Source organism: Caretta caretta, chromosome 25 (genome assembly GCF_965140235.1).
Source record: "Caretta caretta isolate rCarCar2 chromosome 25, rCarCar1.hap1, whole genome shotgun sequence".
In the NCBI taxonomy this organism is placed as follows: domain Eukaryota; kingdom Metazoa; phylum Chordata; order Testudines; family Cheloniidae; genus Caretta; species Caretta caretta.
The window spans coordinates 4,186,004-4,206,398 of NC_134230.1; the positions used below are offsets into that span (position 1 = coordinate 4,186,004).

At 43.2% G+C, this 20,395-nt stretch overlaps 1 protein-coding gene across 1 annotated transcript in view; it reads right to left on the reverse strand.

The window, feature by feature from the left end:
* The window catches only part of LMNB2 (lamin B2), a 102,020-nt gene that overhangs the window by 52,065 nt on the left and 29,560 nt on the right, over positions 1 to 20,395 (reverse strand). Inside the window, exon 2 of the mRNA XM_048830707.2 lies at positions 15,386 to 15,522. Within this exon, the coding sequence (XP_048686664.1) occupies positions 15,386 to 15,522 (137 nt within the window). The remainder of the gene's footprint in view (positions 1 to 15,385; positions 15,523 to 20,395) is intronic.

Sequence of the window (20,395 nt, forward strand, 5' to 3'; positions counted from 1 at the left end):
ACCTTAGAGACTAACAAATTTATCTGAGCATAAGCTTTCGTGAGCTACAGCTCACTTCATCGGATGCATCCGATGAAGTGAGCTGTAGCTCACGAAAGCTTATGCTCAGATAAATTTGTTAGTCTCTAAGGTGCCACAAGTCCTCCTTTTCTTTTTGCAGATACAGACTAACAAGGCTGCTACTCTGAAACCTAAACAATGTAACTAAGTGTAGACCAAAAAGAAGTTCCTATGTAACTTGTAACTTTTTTTTTTCCCCCTTCTTCCCCTGAAAATATCAAAGAGCACTGCCACGGAGCTCCGTCTGCAGCCGAGAACGGTTGAGAAGGAACCAAGGGGACAGTGGGGGGGAGCGCAAGCTGCAGGAGGTGCCAACGGCTGCACGAGACTACTCCTGTGTGCTCCCTTCCCCCAACCAAGTACTGCTGCGAGAAATCTCCGATCTCTGGCGCAGGGATGCAACGACGTGTAGAGTGGAGGATCCACAGGGAAACCACTCAAAGAAGAATATTTACTTCTGCTCTTCTACTGCTGCCAGTTCACCTCTGCATGCATCCACACACATGCTTGATTTGCACACCATTATCAGGAAAGTGGGGGAATAAAAAGTCGCCAGATTAAGCCTGTTTAGCAACAATATTAAAATACCAGCCTCAACAGGGTTCCTCAAACGTCGCATCACAGAGAAACCATACATTGCATCAATTGTTGACAATAGTTTTTTCATAATTCCGTTGCCTTATGTAGAAAGGCAGGTTCTGCCATGAAACCTGCAGCTGAAATAGGATAATGGATTGCCACTCAGTACAGATACTTTTTAAAGTCTCCAGCATGTAACAAGTTACTTGACTCAAGAGGGAGGACATCAAATTTGGAGCATGGCCAAAAGTTATAAAACCAGAATACAAGCCTTTTCAGCAGTGATGTATTTTTTTTTTTTAAACACACACACAGGAACTAATTAATGGACTCAGACCAAGACCATCAAGTTTCATCCTGATATAAATCTCCTTTTAGGGAAATTATAAAAGTGAGACTATTTACACAATTGCCACATGTGTAAATTAGCATTCCCATAATGCTAACATGCAGAGGAATCAAATTTTAGCAATTGTTTATCAATAACGTTGAACTAGCAGCAGAGTTTCAGATCAAACATTAAAGATTTATTTGGAAAACCCTCCCTTTTGGCATCAGCAATGATCCAGTCAGTGCAAAGCGAACTGTAAAGTATTTCAAATAATTTCGCAGAAGTTAAAACAGAAAAAGATGCTAAACATTTGGCATTTATTCACAACATGCAGTTTTAAATCACCCAATGAGAACCATTTGGTATGTGTGCTTGCCCATATTTACTAAAAGTACATACATTTGAAAGAGAAATATTACTAAAGCCAATTTGCTGTAAGCGCGTTCTCCCTAAACTAAATTATATATAATAGGTATCACCTACATTCAGAGGTAATTTTAACATAGGCATGTAATATCTTGAACATCAAACTTGTTTCACATGCTAGACAGTGCTCCCAGAATAAGGATCTGTCTGCAAAATAACAGAAAAACAGGATGGGGAAGGTATTGTTAAAACGTGGTTTCTTTTTTTCTGTTTGGATTTAAAATGTATATGCATACACATATTCCCTAAAAGAGAATAGTCTCATTTATAGATGCATATACATATTCCCTAAAAACAGTCTTGTCTGTGTGGACAGAAAAATGTATTATAGCCATGTTTAACCCAAGTAGGCTAAAAACTCACTAACACGGTTAGATGACTAGTGTACACAGGGAAAAAAAGCCATGTTATAACAGTTCAGGTACCACCATGCAGAGTTCTGAAATATAAGCTAAGTGAAAAACTTCATCACTGAAATTTCAAGCCCTACTAAATAAGCTGATCTCCTTGCCATTGAAATATTTTAGTTTAACTGAGATTGTGGTTTACAGTAATTTAAATATACTAATCTCGCTGATGGCAGAATGCTCAAATTGTCTGTCGGGATCTTGCACTAGGAGTGATTTAACATACTCAATATTGAGCATATAGCATTCTTTGGCCAGGGACTATGGATAGAAGAGAAGAGACGCTATTTTGCATCGTTGATGCCCTATCTTTTGGATAAGTTTAAGCCCAGGTCATTTCTGCCTGACTGTTTTAATGACTGCAGAGAAGGAGGATAAAGATTGTCTGAAAAAGGGATAACTCAGTCATCCTTATGTAAGCACTAGGAGATAAATCATCATGCAAATCATGCAGGATCAGAGGAGAAAGGGGAAGAAAAGCAAGACATTCAGGAACACTTCTCAAAATATTGGGGAAAATGAGTTCTGTTTCTTTAAGTTTGAAGAAATCATACACCTCACATTGCAAAGAAATTCTTACTTCATAGAAAACTTCCTTCCAAGACTGTCACCTCCTTTATATAACCAGGATTCAGAAGCAGAAAGATCGCTATTAGCATGTTTGCATCCAGAGGCAAAGTTAGATGCTCTAATATTAACTGTAATACTCAAAAGACAACTAATTGTACCAGTTTAATTAGAAGCCAATAAGTGATCTTTTAGTGGAAGACATCACTTTCTAATTTAAAACTCTATACTGAAATGCCAGAAAGATGCGTATTAACCCAGTGGTCTCAACACAGGTACACTGTGGGATTATGGGTCAATAGTAATCCTAGGACTCTGCTGAAGCTGATAAAGGCTGGACTCCTCCTGCAAACCAATTTAAAGACAGCATGGCCCCAGACACAGACACTATGCTGAGAGTAAGACAACTTGGGTGAACTTGGCACAAGTCACTTCCCCTCTTTGACTCTCAGTTTTCCTGATGGTAAAATGGGGGTGATGCCTACCTTTTTGGATGCACTTTGAGACATACAAAGAGTGCTAAGTGTCATCATCACACAAGGAGTCACAGGGAGTGATGATCATTAGATAGTGAGTCACTAGATTGATTACTAGAAATTCAAGAGACCCAACATTAGTGGATAACTGACCACAAACTGGAGCTGTGTGTTAGATTTAACAGTCAGAACTGTTTCTGTACAAACAGCTTTCCCATAATAAAGAGATTCATGTTTATTCAAATATTTTTTTGGTGCTGACTCACTCGTCACCTTGGTCAAAAAGCTTTACACTTCTGTGACTCAGTTTGCTCACCTGTAAAATGACATACATAACTCAAGATGCTTTACTGCTGAAGAAAGTCTCATGAGAGTCTCTGAAAAATACTTTGTGCCAAGTATTAAAACACAAAACTGATACAACCCAGTTGTAAATTCTAAGTTCAAATTAACCATTACCACATTAACCAAATTCTATTAAGTAAAGTTACACTGCAAACGAGTTATTTGCACAGGTTTATAAGAAAGCAAGCTTAAGTTTTCAAGCATAATTAGTAATATTGTGTGTGCAACTTGAAACTGCAAAGGGTTTTGATGTTCAATGATCAGATATGCAGCACTTGTGATCAGGCGGCCCCCTTTCTGGTATCTCAAGCTGGGAGCCCCACATTCAAAATCAGGAGTTCGCTTTGAAAGTGCAGGCCAGTGTTATTGAGAACACCTTATCTGTAGTCGTTCTCAGAAAGTTTTCACTGACCTTCACATGTGAAATAAGGACACCCTTTTATAGATAAGGCCAGAAGAGACCACTTATCATCTAGTCTAGCCTCCTGTGTAATACAGGCCACAGACCTTCCCTGAATCAATTCCCCTTGATGATCCAGCCCTCACTTTTGCCCCTTCTTTATTAACCCTTTGGAAAGACACCAGCTGAAAAACAGCTTAAATAAAAAGGGATTTTAGTATTTTCCTGCAATTCAATATCCTCAGGTCAACAGGAAACCCAGAACTTTTAAGGTGGGGAACACTGGTTTAAGGGTGCCATATCAACATTTATGGATTAGTTTCACAATCTGTGTCTGTCCTTTACCACTTCAGAAACCAGAAAATAGCAAGAGCTGGAAATGGATAAGCCAGAGAGAAGAGCAACATTACTTCCAAAAACAGGGATCTATTGTAAAATATGGAAAAAGTACTCTTACTCATGAGAGAAATTCATGTAGGCATTCCTATTTCTAGCAGATAGTTCACAGAAAGTGAATAAAAATACGAAATCCCTCTGGATTCCGTATTGCTTGAGGCCAGAACGTGTGTGTGTAAAAAGCACAGTGCCTATAAGAGGCATTCTTTGTAACTATAAAGTGTAAGATCTCATTGCATAGAAATAGATCTCGTAATAAAGTGGAAGTTCAACTCCAAATAAGTGGTAAGCAACTATTGCAAACATCTGAGAAGCCACACAATCTTTACAACATTTCATTCTAAGTTGTCTTTGAAGTAAATAGTGAATTTTTTTAAATGTGGCTTACTTTGGACACAACGGGTTCTCAGACACATCCAACTGCGGGATTGAGGCCTGAATTTACAACAGGATGTACCAACCCTATTTTTCATTACACTCCAGTTGTCTACAGTATTATTTTCTTCCTTGTTGACTAGTTTCCACCTTACTTTGGAGTTAAAATAAAACGGTTGGAATAAGACTGACACATTCAGTTTGAATGGTAGCCACTGCATTTGGTTACACATTTATTCTACAAGTGTGGAGAAAGGATGACAGGTACAAATTCTCAGATTAAATTGTGTGTGTGAGATCCATTCACATGTACAAATCCAATGCCTCATTTGCTTATGGAGTTAAAATAAAGTTAAAGCAAAACTACATTCTGACCACACAGGTTTTTTTAAAGCCACACTTTTAGATCTTATAACTTGCATAACAGCATTCAAAGAAATCTTTATTTGAAAGGAACAGAAACCTCTCCCCATTTCAAGCCAGACCTGCCTCTTCACCGAGAAAAAGTAGCCTTCACGGAATGATTAAGTTTTGCTCAATTAAATATCTTTTTTTTAAAGCAGGTTCTATTTGATACACAACTAAATCAGAAATTTAGACACTGGAATTGAACAAATCCAGTTACTACAAGAAAGGTTATCCCTGGTACATTTACAGAATTGTTGGCTATGTACATGCTCTGGTGTCTGAACACTAATGAAGAGAAGAGGCTTTGATTCTTCATTCTATACTATTCAGCTTCCAGAATATAAATGAACTACGGGATTCATAATAATTTCCTCAGTTATAGCTATGTTTCACACCAAAATTTACAAAAACTGATTTCACTTGTCATACTGACTCTCACTGTTGTGTAATGTGAAACATTTAGCCATAAGCATTCATTAACTGCTCAACGAGGAACAAAACAAGCATACTCAGGACTTGAAGTCTGCCAGGCCCCTATCATCTAGAGATTTATATCCCAGCCTCCTTCCTTTTCCTGACAGCTGGTGGTGGGCAAGTACCAGGGGGTTTCTCCTGAACCCTTTTGGTGGATTTTCTCCTCCCCACCTGAAAATCTTTCATATCTATTTTGAGGCTGAAGTAAAGGACTAAAACCCACCAGCAAGGCACAGGAGAAGCCACCCTCAAATCCCACAGTACAAATCCTGCTCCTATGCAACCAGCTGTTTAGAAGGGAAATGAGCTGGGATTTACCAAGGTGCTGTTTCTGGACACTTTTTAGGGGCTCTTTCCCACAGTCTAGTAGGTAGTTGAAAAACGTAAAGTTCAACCCCCTCTAGCTGCTTAAAGAGAATGAATTCCTGCCTTCCCTACACACACACCTGCAGCAGTCAGGTCTATTTGGAAGAAGGGAAGATGAAGCAGGATCTGCTAGTCTACTCCTCCAACAGTTTGTTTGGGGGTCGTTGTCCTATGTAACTCCAATATCTTCCTCTGCTGCTCATTTCTTTACCAAGCAGCATCTTAATTAACTTGATATTCTCAGTTTTATTGCTGCCCACATGGTACTGAATACAACAAGCACTGAACCTGGCAAGTCTTGTTACCACCACTCTGCTGTTGCTTGGAGCAGGAACAGACCATAGATTCCACAGAAGCAGTATAGCTGATGTAGATGCCCAATACCTCAGTAGGCAAGGTTTTGTTTTCACCTAGGAGAAAGGTTTTTCAAGCCCTGGGTATACTAAACCAAATCCAGGCCACCCACACACACTCCTGTTAAACTTCAGAAATAAAACATATCTGGACACAGACAAAAAATGGTTACTAACCTTTCTGTAACCATTGTTCTTCAAAATGTGTTGCACATGTCCACTCCATGTAGGTGTGAGTGCCCCAAGCACAGCTGCCAGAAATTCTCGTAGTTGCATCCGTTGTGTCGGCTCTAGCGCCCACTGGTGTCACGTGCTCATAGCACCAGTATAAGGGGCCTTGCAGACCCTACCCTCCTTCCGTTTCTTCTGATCGACCGCCTCCAAAGAGAGGACGGAAGATGGGTTTTGGAACAGACATGTGCAACACATTGCAAAGAAAAGTTAGAGAGAGGTTAGTAACCATTTCTTTGAGTGCTTGCACATGTCCCTTCCAATGTAGGTGACTCACAAGCAGCTGCCCCAGAGGTGGGTTCAGAGATCAAGGGCAAGCTGACTGTAATACAGCCCAACTGAAACAGTCTCTGGCCTGTTGTGTAATGGCGTATAGCATGGTGAACATATGAACTGACAACCAGGTTCTCACCCTGCAGAAGTCCTGAATTGGAACCTGTGCTAAAATAGCTGTGGAAGAAGCTTGAGACATGGTAGAGCTGTTAGGTTAGCCGGGGTGATATGTTCGCAAGGATGTAACATGCCTTGATACATGAAGTGATCCACAATGAGATTCTCTGGTGAAATTGGGAGACCTTTCATTCTTTCTGCTATCACTAGGAACAACTGAATGGATCTGTGGAATGGCTTGGTCCTGTGTATGTAGAAGGCCAGGGCACACTGGACATCTAATGATGGACATCTAATGACATCTAATCTAACATCTTCCCTGTTCACATGCAGTTTAGAGTAGAACACTGGCAGAAAAAGTGCTTGACTGCAATGGAACTAATACAGATTTCAGGAGGAACAACAGGTGTGGTCACAGCTGGACCTTGTCCTTGAAAAAGACCATGTATGGGGATTCCGAAGTGACAGCTCAGATCTCAAAGCCATCTGGGCAAGGTGACTGTCGCCAGGAAGGCTACTTTTCAAGAGAGGCTTAACAGCAAGCAAGTTGACAGTGGTCCAAATAGGGGTCCAGGTTTAGGTCCCAAGGGAGGAGGGGAGAGATGGATTCCTAACTTGAGGATATACCTTTGCTAGGCCTATGAGAAAACAACTACCATGTCATGTGAAAAGACAGAATGGTTGTTAATCATGGGATGAAGGCCAAGCTGGCTGCTAGATGGACCTTAACTGAGGAAAGGGCTAGCCCTTGAGGTCTTAACAAAAGCAGGTAGTCTAGAACAGTGGTTCCCAAACTGGGGTTTGTGAAAAGTTACAGGGGGTTCCCAGGAAAAAGTTCTCTAATGGCAGACAGCTGTCCCTAAGGAGCCCAGGCAGCACAGAGCCAGCAGCCCGGAGCCCCTGGACTTCCAAGAGCTAAGCAGATCAAAGCAAGCACATCTATCACACTGAGGAGATTTAAACTTCAAGACTCCTTATAAGAAATGGAAAGGGAGGTGAATATTTTTTGCTGTTTTTAAAATTAAATAGGCAGCTAGTATTGTTTTTAAAATTATTATAAAGAACAAGTTAAAGCTTTGTTGTAACGTGCATTGTTTGCCTGGACTGCTCAAGACCTGAATGCTCGTATAGGAGGAACTCTGAGTTGGCTGCTTAAATATCTTCATGATGTTTCACATCTGATACTCCTTGATGAAACATAGGAGCCTTGTCTTATAACAGGCTCATTCAAAGTGATATAAGCTACAAAAGTGAGATCTTGGAAGAGTGCTGCCGTTTTCATAATGTAAAAAATACTATAATGATAAATTATTAATAATAGTGTCAGGTTTCAGAGTAACAGCCGTCCGTTAGTCTGTATTCGCAAAAAGAAAAGGAGTACTTGTGGCACCTTAGAGACTAACCAATTTATTTGAGCATGAGCTTTGGTGAGCTACAGCTCACTTCATTGGATGCATACCGTGGAAACTGCAGAAGACATTATATACACACAGAGACCATGAAACAATACCTCCTCCCACCCCACTGTCCTGCTGGTAATAGCTTATCTAAAGTGATCATCAAGTTGGGCATTTCCAGCACAAATCCAGGTTTTCTCACCCTCCACGCCCCCCCCCCCCACAAACTCACTCTCCTGCTGGTAATAGCCCATCCAAAGTGACCACTCTCTTCACAATGTGTATGATAATCAAGGTGGGCCATTTCCTGCACAAATCCAGGTTCTCTCACTCCCTCACCCCCCTCCAAAAACCACACACACAGACTCACTCTCCTGCTGGAAACAGCCCATCCAAAGTGACCACTCTCTTCACAATGTGCATGGTAATCAAGGTGGGCCATTTCCAGCACAAATCCAGGCTCTCTCACCCCGCCCCCGGAAACAAGGGGAAATAGGCTACCTTGCATAATAACTTAGCCACTCCCAGTCTCTATTTAAGCCTAAATTAATAGTATCCAATTTGCAAATGAATTCCAATTCAGCAGTTTCTCGCTGGAGTCTGGATTTGAAGTTTTTTTGTTGTAAGATAGCAACCTTCATGTCTGTGATTGCGTGACCAGAGAGATTGAAGTGTTCTCCGACTGGTTTATGAATGTTATAATTCTTGACATCTGATTTGTGTCTATTTATTCTTTTACGTAGAGACTGTACAGTTTGACCAATGTACATGGCAGAAGGGCATTGCTGGCACATGATGGCATATATCACATTGGTGAATGTGCAGGTGAACGAGCCTCTGATAGCGTGGCTGATGTTATTAGGCCCTTTGGTGGTGGTGTCCCCTGAATAGATATGTGGGCACAGTTGGCAACGGGCTTTGTTGCAAGGATAGGTTCCTGGGTTAGTGGTTCTGTTGTGTGGTATGTGGTTGTTGGTGAGTATTTGCTTCAGGTTGCGGGGCTGTCTGTAGGCAAGGACTGGCCTGTCTCCCAAGATTTGTGAGAGTGTTGGGTCATCCTTCAGGATAGGTTGTAGATCCTTAATAATGCGTTGGAGGGGTTTTAGTTGGGGGCTGAAGGTGACGGCTAGTGGCGTTCTGTTATTTTCTTTGTTAGGCCTGTCCTGTAGTAGGTGACTTCTGGGAACTCTTCTGGCTCTATCAATCTGTTTCTTCACTTCAGCAGGTGGGTACTGTAGTTGAAAGAAAGCTTGACAGAGATCTTGTAGGTGTTTGTCTCTGTCTGAGAGGTTGGAGCAAATGTGGTTGTATCATAGAGCTTGGCTGTAGACGATGGATCGCGTGGTGTGGTCAGGGTGAAAGCTGGAGGCATGTAGGTAGCAATAGCAGTCAGTAGGTTTCCGGTGTAAGGTGGTGTTTATGTGACCATTGTTTATTAGCACTGTAGTGTCCATGAAGTGGATCTCTTGTGTGGACTGGACCAGGCTGAGGTTGATAGTGGGATGGAAATTGTTGAAATCATGGTGGAATTCTTCAAGGGCTTCTTTTCCATGGGTCCAGATGATGAAGATGTCATCAACATAGCGCAAGTAGAGTAGGGGCTTTAGGGGACGAGAGCTGAGGAAGCGTTGTTCTAAATCAGCCATAAAAATGTTGGCATACTGTGGGGCCATGCGGGTACCCATAGCAGTGCCGCTGATCTGAAGGTATACATTGTCCCCAAATGTAAAATAGTTATGGGTAAGGACAAAGTCACAAAGTTCAGCCACCAGGTTAGCCGTGCCATTATCGGGGATAGTGTTCTTGACGGCTTGTAGTCCACCCTATACCGGAAACCTACTGACCGCTATTCCTACCTACATGCCTCCAGCTTTCACCCTGACCACACCATACGATCCATCGTCTACAGCCAAGCTCTGTGATACAACCACATTTGCTCCAACCCCTCAGACGGAGACAAACACCTACAAGATCTCTGTCAAGCTTTCTTACAACTACAATACCCACCTGCGGAAGTGAAGAAACAGATTGATAGAGCCAGAAGAGTTCCCAGAAGTCACCTACTACAGGACAGGCCTAACAAAGAAAATAACAGAACGCCACTAGCAGTCACCTTCAGCCCCCAACTAAAACCCCTCCAACGCATTATTAAGGATCTACAACCTATCCTGAAGGATGACCCAACACTCTCACAAATCTTGGGAGACAGGCCAGTCCTTGCCTACAGACAGCCCCGCAATCTGAAGCAAATACTCACCAACAACCACATACCACACAACAGAACCACTAACCCAGGAACCTATCCTTGCAACAAAGCCCGTTGCCAACTGTGCCCACATATCTATTCAGGGGACACCACCACCAAAGGGCCTAATAACATCAGCCACACTATCAGAGGCTCGTTCACCTGCACATCCACCAATGTGATATATGCCATCATGTGCCAGCAATGCCCTTCTGCCATGTACATTGGTCAAACTGGACAGTCTCTACGTAAAAGAATAAATGGACACAAATCAGATGTCAAGAATTATAACATTCATAAACCAGTCGGAGAACACTTCAATCTCTCTGGTCACGCAATCACAGACATGAAGGTTGCTATCTTACAACAAAAAAACTTCAAATCCAGACTCCAGCGAGAAACTGCTGAATTGGAATTCATTTGCAAATTGGATACTATTAATTTAGGCTTAAATAGAGACTGGGAGTGGCTAAGTCATTATGCAAGGTAGCCTATTTCCCCTTGTTTTTTCCTACCCCCCTCACCCCCCCCCCGACGTTCTGGTTAAACTTGGATTTAAACTTGGAGAGTGGTCAGTTTGGATGAGCTATTGCCAGCAGGAGAATGAGTTTGTGTGTGTGGTTTTTGGAGGGGGGTGAGAGAACCTCGATTTGTGCAGGAAATGGCCCACCTTGATTACCATGCACATTGTAGGGAGAGTGGTCACTTTGGATAAGCTATTACCAGCAGGAGAGTGAGTTTGTGTGTGTGGTTTTTGGAGGGGGGTGAGAGAACCTCGATTTGTGCAGGAAATGGCCCACCTTGATTATCATACACATTGTGAAGAGAGTGGTCACTTTGGATGGGCTATTACCAGCAGGAGAGTGAGTTTGTGGGGGGGGGGGCGCGGAGGGTGAGAAAACCTGGATTTGTGCTGGAAATGGCCCAACTTGATGATCACTTTAGATAAGCTATTACCAGCAGGACAGTGGGGTGGGAGGAGGTATTGTTTCATGGTCTCTGTGTGTATATAATGTCTTCTGCAGTTTCCACGGTATGCATCCGATGAAGTGAGCTGTAGCTCACGAAAGCTCATGCTCAAATAAATTGGTTAGTCTCTAAGGTGCCACAAGTATTCCTTTTCTTTTTCAGGGTAGTGTGTAATAAGCATGTCATAAAAACAAATTTTATATTTCCAAGATCACTGCTTTTTAAATTTATTCTCAGATAAAGGAGAAAATCCCTGGAAATATTCACTTTTAGGAGGGGGTTCGCAAGACTTGACATTTTATTGAAAAGGGTTCACAGGTTGTTAAAGTTAGGGAACCACTTGTCTAGAATGAGCTACAGAGAAGACTGCAGAGACAGGACTGGTCATTGTGAACACCAGATGCAGAACCTTTTCCATTTTGCCAGTAGACAGACAGCCATCCAGCCAAGCTACTGCCCATTAGGATCTCATAGACTTGCTCCAAGCAAACTTGCTCCTCTGGATTCAGTACAAACATAAGAATGGCCATACTGGGTCAGACCAAAGGTCCATCCAGCCCAGTATCCTGTCTACCGACAGTGGCCAATGCCAAGTGCCCCAGAGGGAGTGAACCTAACAGGTAATGATCAAGTGATCTCTCCCCTGCCATCCATCTCCACCCCCTGATAAACAGAGGCCAGGGACACCATTCCTTATCCATCCTGCCTAATAGCCATTAATGGACTTTATGAATTTATCCAGTTCTCTTTTAAACCCTGTTTAGTCCTAGCCTTCACAACCTCCTCAGGCAAGGAGTTCCACAGGTTGACTGTGCGTTGTCTGTCCAGCCACCACTGCAGCGAGTCTAGGACCCGGGCCAGGACTGAGAACTGAGTCCAAGAGATGGTGATAGGCGGGAGTAGACAATAGCTAACCAAGCTTGCAGAGGTCTGAGTCATAGCTTGCACACTTCCAGACAGCTGCCACTGAGCAGGGCTGGGAGCGGTACAGCCATGCAGGAGGAGCTGCCCACGTGGGGCGCTGGATCCTGAATGCAGTGGCCTGATGTACAGCTGCTTTCGCCACTGCTGTTCCCAGTAGAGCCTTGCAGCTCCTCGGATATCTGCATTTACGCGGGGCTCCATGAATTTAAGCAAAGACTCCCATGCATTCAAGTGGTAGCACCCCAGCATGGTCTGCTGGTTTGCTGTATGAAGTTGCAGGCCCCCTGAAGAGTAAGCCTTGCGCCCAAGGAGATCCAGCTTCTTAGGGTCCTTTGCCTTGGGCACAGAGCTTGGCCCTCACTGGAAGTCTTGCTCATTGGCCACTGCAACCACCAATGAACCCAGAAGAAAAGAGGAACTTATATCCCTTGGCCAGAACAAAGTATTTACACGCCAAGTGTTTTGCTGTTGATGGAAGGGAGGCAGGGGTTTGCCATAGCCCCTTAAAAGGGTCCATGACGGCCTTGTGTAGAAGCAAAGCAACTCTGGACAGGACCACTGACCACAGAATATCCATGAGGCTGTGTCACCTCCTTAACCACCTCTGCTTGGACCCCTAGGCTTGAGGCTACCCATTTCAGTAGGTCTTGGTATGCCTTGTGGTCATCTGGAGGTGGAGAGACCCCGGGTGCCACTGTGGCTTCATCCAGAGTGGATGAAGAGGAAGCTAAACCCAGATGGGGAGCATGAAGGGGCTTCCTCTTGGGGTTTGGTACCATGGTTGGTACCGGAGTCCGGTTCCAGGGTGTCTAGAGATGCTGCAGTACTAGGGATGCTCCAACACAATCAAATAAGATAATCTCTAACGAGTCCCTTTGTGGTGGACGAAACCCTCACGGGTTCCAAAAAGGCCACTGCATGATGGTTGGGCCCCATGGGTATGGTGGCCAGGCACCCAGAGGTCCTGACGAACTCAGTGCCATAATGGAGTGGGAACAGCCCAGAGAGCAGCGAAGTCGGACACTTTGGTGGGGGTGGGGGGGTAGAAATACTAATCCTCCTCCGAGTCCAATGAGGAAGGAGAGGTAAGTTGGAGTGTTGTGCCACTGGGTGCCGGAGAAGGCTGCCTGGGGGACCTTGAGGTTATCAACAAGGGTTTCCTCTTGGACAGCTGACGCACTGACTGTCTAGGTACTGGCATCAATTCCCTGCCACTTTGGGACACTGGCGGTGCCAAGCCCTGACAGGGGAGTCTGGTTCCGGTAGGGTCAAAAGAACCCTTGCAGCTGCAAATGCTTCAGGGATCGATGGGACCATAAATTGGCCAGTACAATAGTCTTGAGTGGACATCATAGGATGCTGCGGAACCAGGGCTGTGGGCACCTGGTGATGTGGTACCGGGGATGAAGAGCAGCCTGGCATGGGTCTCACTCTCTCCGTCTTTGTCCTTTGGCACCGGAGACCAGCTCTTCTCCTGGTGCTTCTTCTTAGGCACTGGCGAAGACGATGAGTGCCGAGGGACTTGTGTTGATGGAGGAGCACTCTGCACAGAAGCTGAAGCTGCGGGTCCAAGGCCAGTCTGAAGGCTGCCTCCATGCAGAGGACCTTCAAATGAGCAGTGTGGTCCTTCTAGGTCCAGGGCTTGAATTCTTTACAAATTTGGCAGAGGTCCTTCCTACGAGCTTCCCCTAAATACTTGCTCGAGTGCGGATCATCCAAAGGCAGGTCTTGGCACCAGGAAGAAGGACAACTCTGCTATCTATGAATGGAGGCATCCAAACTATCTTAACCTACCCTAACTACTAAAAACTATGAGAACTAAAACTACTAAATAACTAAAAACTATGAGAATTATTTACAGACTGAAGAACTTCAAAAAGTTCTCACAAAAATTAAGTGACTGGGCAACAAAATGGCAAATGAAATTTAATGTGGATAAATGTAAAGTAATGCATATTGGAAAAAAATACCTCCAATTATACATACAATATGATGGGGGCTAATTTAGCTACAACTAATCAGGAGAAAGATCTTGGAGTCATTGTGGATAGTTCTCTGAAGTCGTCCACGGAGTGTGCAGTGGCAGTCAAAAAACCAAACGGGATGTTAGGAATCGTTAAAAAAGGGATAGAGAATAAGATGGAGAATATCTTATTGCCCTTATATAAATCCATGGTACACCCACATCTTGAATACTGCATACAGATGTGGTCCTCATCTCAAAAAAGATATACTGGTATTAGAAAAGGTTTAGAAAAGGGCAACTAAAATGATTAAGGGTTTGGAACGGGTCCCATATAAGGAGAGATTAAAGAGGCTAGGGCTTTTCAGCTTGGAAAAGAGGAGATTAAGAGGGGATATGATAGAGGTATATAAAATCATGAGTGGTATGGAGAAAGTGAGTAAGGAAAAGTTATTTACTTGTTCCCATAATATAAGAACTAGGGCCACCAAATGAAATTAATGGGTAGCAGGTTTAAAACAAATAAAAAAGTTCTTCTTCACTCAGCGCACAGCCAACAAGTGGAACTCCTTGCCTAAGGAGGTTGTGAAGGCTAGGACTATAACAGGGTTTAAATTCATTTAGGTTAAGTCCATTAATGGCTATCAGCCAGGATGGATAAGGAATGGTGTCCCTGGCCTCTGTTTGTCAGAGGGTGGAGATGGATGGCAGGGGAGAGATCACTTGACCATTTCCTGTTAGGTTCACTCCCTCTGGGGCACCTGGCATTGGCCACTGTCGGCAGACAGGATACTGGGCTGGATGGACCTTTGGTCTGACCCAGTATGGCCATTCTTATGTTCTTAAAGATTAGAAAAACACTAAGGGAGGAGATTTCCAGCAACCGTCACGAGCAGTAAGAAGGAACTGAAGGAGAGTAGGATCCAGCAGGGCCCCTTATTCTGGTGCTATGAGCATGCGACACCAGAACACATTAAAGCTGACAAAACAGATACCGCTGAGGGAAAAATTTCCAGCAACTGGGCTTGGGGTGCACACACTTACATTGAAATGGATATGTGCAAACACTCAAAGAAGGTGGTCAGATTTTAATGCCATGAGAGACAATTATGGTCATCTGGTCAGAATACTGCACAAAGCAGGACAGAGAATTTCACCAAGTGATTCCTGCATCAAGCCCGTAACTTTTTGTAGAGCTATAGCACACTTTAGAAAGACATCCATCAATCCCAATCTAAAATGTGCTAACGTTACCCATTATTCTGAATGGGAGTAAAATCATACTGAAGTTCAGTTTCCTTACTTCTTATTGACCTCATCAAGTTCTGTTCTTAGCTTTCCTATTTCAATCTGTAGTTTGGCCCTCTCTCTTGCAGTCTCATCCAGAACTCTTCGGGCATCAGCCAGCTCAGATTCATAGAGGGTCTTGACTCCACTCACCTAAGATAATGAAAGAAATAGATACAGTGATTGTCCTGAAGATTGAATTTCAGAGAGAAAGTAAAAAATTTAAGTTTTATTTAAATGAAATCTCTATTTATGAAAGTGACCAATGGGTTTCTTGATTCTTGTTTTAAGACAAGAAAGATACACCATGCTACTCTGAACAGAAAGCATGGACCTACTGTTTAGAAGTGATCCATTCCTTTAATTAAGGATTTATTTAAAGAACAAAAATAGAGAAATGAACACTCAGGTTTACAACACCAAGTCTAAGAACCAAACTGAAGTGGATTAAGCCCTAGGATCAGTACTATCTATTTCCATTTACTTAGAATACTACTGTTTTATAGGGTTACTTGAGGTAGTATAATCCCTTAGATATAAACCACAAGTGACTTTGGATTGAGGAAATTAAGATTTGATATTTTAACCCAGTTTCACATCTTTAAATTTAGAATCCAACAGTAAGTCTGGCCAACAGTTTATTTCCAGTAACACCTACAAAGATGTGTGCTTCCTCTCCTGCTGTTCCTACTATGTAGTATGGGTTTTCCCCCTGAAATCCTAGAAAATGTAAGCCACCTCCACGCTGTCTCCAGCCACCCATTCATTCCCTTTCTCTACCTAATAGCCATCTCTCTTTATGCTTTTGTTTTTAAGTTGCCAAGCTTTTTCTACTTTTAGGACACGAGACTACAAGCAAGGTATAGGAGGTACAAGAATTTAGGTCCAACCAGGATCACTGCAGGTGATCTATGAACGATTACAGAAAAAGCTACTAGCATCTAACTTCAGAAGCATGAAGGAGATTAACGATAGTGGAAAGATCCAGGGGCAGGAGAAATACCAAGAAGACAGTGGTGAAAAGGAAGAGAAACTTGATGACAAAGCAGGAGAGAGAGATAAGGAAAAATAAAGCGTGCTGCACTATCTCCAGAAAGGCCAATTTAGATCAGAAAGTGGCAGCAGCAGTAAGAATGAACTCAGATATAGTAACTCCTCGCTTAACATAGTTATGTTCCTGAAAAATGCAACTTTAGGCGAAACGATGTTAAGTGAATCCCATTTCCCCATAAGAATTAATGAAAATGGGGGGGGGGGGGAGAAGAGGCTAGGTTCAAGGGAAATTTTTTTCACCAGACAAAGGACTATTTTATATTTATTTATTTATATATATTAATTATATAGTCCTTTGTCTGGTGAAAAAAAATTTCTACATACAAACACACACACGCGCACAAAGTTTTAAACAAACAATTTAATACTGTACACAGCAATGATGATTGTGAAGCTTAGTTGAGGTGGTGAAGTCAGAGGGGGGGATATTTCCCAGGGAATGCCTTACTGCTAAATGATGAACTACCACTCGGCTGAGCCCTCAAGGATTAACACAGTGTTGTTAATGTAGCCTCACTCTACAAGGCAGCACAAATGGAGGGAAGGGGAGACAACATGGGAGAAAGACACACACCGTGTGTGTGCGTGCGTGTGATGCTTATTGCCCCTTTAGGTATGCTGACCCCACTAACTACATTGCCTTTTTAAGTAGATCAGCAAGTTGAGATGGAAGCTGCTGCCAGCAAGCTCCCTCCGTCCTGAGCCCTGTCGTCCCCGTCCCACCCCCCACCCCCGCCAGCTCTATGGAGATGGGGTAAGTGGGGGGGGAGGTGCACAGGAGCAGGGGGGAGAGGGATACCCTGACATTAGCACCCCTCTTCTTCTTTCCTCCCCCCCCCGCCCAGCAAGCAAGAGGCTCCTGGGAGCAGCTCCAAGGCAGAGGGCAGGAGCAGCACATGGCAGTGGGGGGAAGAACAGCTGAACTGCCAGCAACTGATAGTTTGCTGGGTAGCTGCCGCACAGGGAACTTAGAGGAGCAGGGAGCTGATTCCAAGCCCCCACCAGCTAGCTCCAACGGGCTGCTCTTTCTGCAAGCAGTGGACAAGGCAGGCGGCTGCCAAACAACATTATAAGGAAGCATTGCACAACTTTAAACAGCATGTTCTCTAATTGATAAGCAACGTAACAACATTAACCGGGACAACTTTAAGTGAGGAGTTACACCTGATCTAAAGAAAAAATGGGATACAACTACGATGCTGACCTGTTAAGAAGTAAGCCTTGTTGTTTCTGCCAAGCAAAACTTGAGAAATTACTTCACACAAGAGTCATTTTTCAGTGATATAACCTTAGTTTACTTGCTGCATATGCATTCTTACTCATTTCCTTTAACTCACTGCCTAGTATTTGAAGGTCTAGTCACCAGAAGTTTAGTTTACACAGCTGATAACCATGGAGGCTGTATGTAGCACATAGGAGCTTAACTCAGTATGGAAATAGCAAAATTTAGGAAGTTCTCTTCAGAGATTCAGTATGGCTATACTATTGCTCCTGCACACAGCACTTGCCAGTGACACCAATAGAAATGTAGCAGTTTTCACATCCAGAGGACCTTTCATTCTGGGTGACACATCAGTGCCAACCGTAAGTGTACATTGGAATCACACATTATTTGGATGGAACTTCCCAAAGGGTTTAATTTCAGTTTCACAAGGAGAATCTCCCACATGCTCTTGTCAATTGAAAATGAACAATTTCAAATCTTTCCCAGGCTATATCAGGGATAAATTCCTCTGTGCCACACCCAGTGTGTTGTTCCATCTAACTCGTACATCACTCAACAACATGGGACAGGGAGGTGGTGGAATCTCCTTCCTTAGAAGTTTTTAAGGTCAAGCTTGACAAAGCCCTCAATGGGATGATTTAGTTGGGGATTGGTCCTGCTTTGAGCAGGGGGTTGGACTAGATGACCTCCTGAGGTCCCTTCCAACCCTGATATTCTATGATTCTATGGTGTCCCTAGCCTCTGCTTGCCTGAAGCTGGGAATGGGCAACAGGGGATAGATCACTTGGTGATTACCTGTTCTGTTCACTCCCTTGGGGGCACCTGGCATTAGCTATGGTCAGAAGACAGGATACTGGGCTAGATGGACCTTTGGTCTGACCCAGTATGGCCATTCTTATGTTGGGTACGGCACACAGTATACAAAGAGAGAATTTGATTCCTTAGACAGTTCCATCAGCCAGAAAAAGGAGCAACCCTCAAAGCGGAAGATGCATGCAGAGCAAACTTTATGATTCCACAAGTTTTGAAGGTTTTCAGAAGCTCCTGGGGGGTCTGTTCCTCCAGTACAGTATGACTGAGTGGAGTTCTTGCCAAGCAAAGGCTTCTGCTCCATCCCCATTCAACATTCCAGGAGTCTTAGGCCTGGTCTACACAAAAGTAGTAACGTAACTACATCAGCTGGAGTTGTGATCTTTTGCCAGCATAGCTATACTGAAATATGCCCTTGTGTGGATACAGATGAACTGGTATAATCATGCTTATACTTGGACAAACAGTTATAACACAACTGCATCTACACTAAACAAGTTTTGCTGGTAAACTATGTTGGAAAAACCCTCCTAGAATAGACAAGGCCATATATAAATGGGAGAGTGGCTTCGGATCCTATGTGCCTCAGACAGCCTGCAGTAATGCAATGAGGGAAAGATGTGAACTCCAGTACACAGTCTGTTACACCCTGCTCATTTTTTTCAGCAAATTATGTCAACTAACGAGGATTTGGAGATGTAGGGTTGGAGAGACTGCCATTTCTGCCACTGTTACAGATCTGCTACCCTAACACCTGCACAGAGGCTCCATCTATACTAGGGGTTTGTTGTGGGTGGGTTTTTGTTTTTTGTTTTTTTTTAAGTTTCCCACTCTTGCTAAAACCAGTAGAGATAAACTGATATTCACATTATACACAGGCCAATGGCAATGTTTACCACCATGTTATGCAACCCTGTTCAGAGCAGTGCTGGCAGACCATGTCAGAAGAGGCAGTCTACAGTAGGACTCCTCGTCCTACTTTAGAGATGGAGTTACTGGATACGTTAAGCCAGTTAGCAACTGTTCCAGAACAGCACAAAGTGAGTGAACGAAATGGTCATTCTTAGATCTGATACTGAACAGTGTGAACTCTTTAATAATGTGTCTAAGACCAAGGATAGACCCTTAAGAAATCCAAATACACTCATTCACCACTGGTTCAGTAATGATTCACTGCATCCCCAGCTATACTTCTCCCTAGCAACTCCATCTTCTTTAGGTAGTCTCACATCCAAGGACTGAATGTGCCTAACTGCTTAGCCTGTGAAACTTGATAAGATCAAAAGTCTGTGCAGTTGCAGACTCAAAGACGAACACTAAACCAAGGTGCAAGGCTTGGGGACAAGATTCTTGTCTGTGTACTTTAGTATTTGGCTCCACATTATACTCTAAGAGAAAGGAAGAGAACCCCATTTCCTATTTTTCTGTGCATTATACCACCAATATGTATTGTGAGTGTTCAGGGTGTAATGGGCACCAAGGAACGTATAATTATGAAGCACTCATGCCACAGTACAACATAAGTACAAGAAAACAAAGCAGCAGCAATTCAGTAAAAAGAACGGCGATCAGAGCTTTAATGTCATACCTGTCTAGAGATCAAAGAAATTTCTCCCACATACTTTCAGGTTCATTTTAACTATTTAGGAAGGACAGAATGGGTAAGAGAAGATGTGACATTCTATATCAGAGATTCCATTACCTATTTTAAAGTTATTAATTCAGAAACAGGATTTGGAAGTCTTCTAGATCAATGTTCTAACTGATGAAGCAAGAGGAGGGGCACCAATATTACAGACAATGACAAGACATTCCTTAAGCATCTTTCTATCATGTACAGAAAGAAAAACGGCATTATCTTGGGATACACTTTGGGCAAACAGACCATAGTCCCAATAAAATATTGGGGGGGGGAGGGGGGGAGGTTGTTTTTTGTTA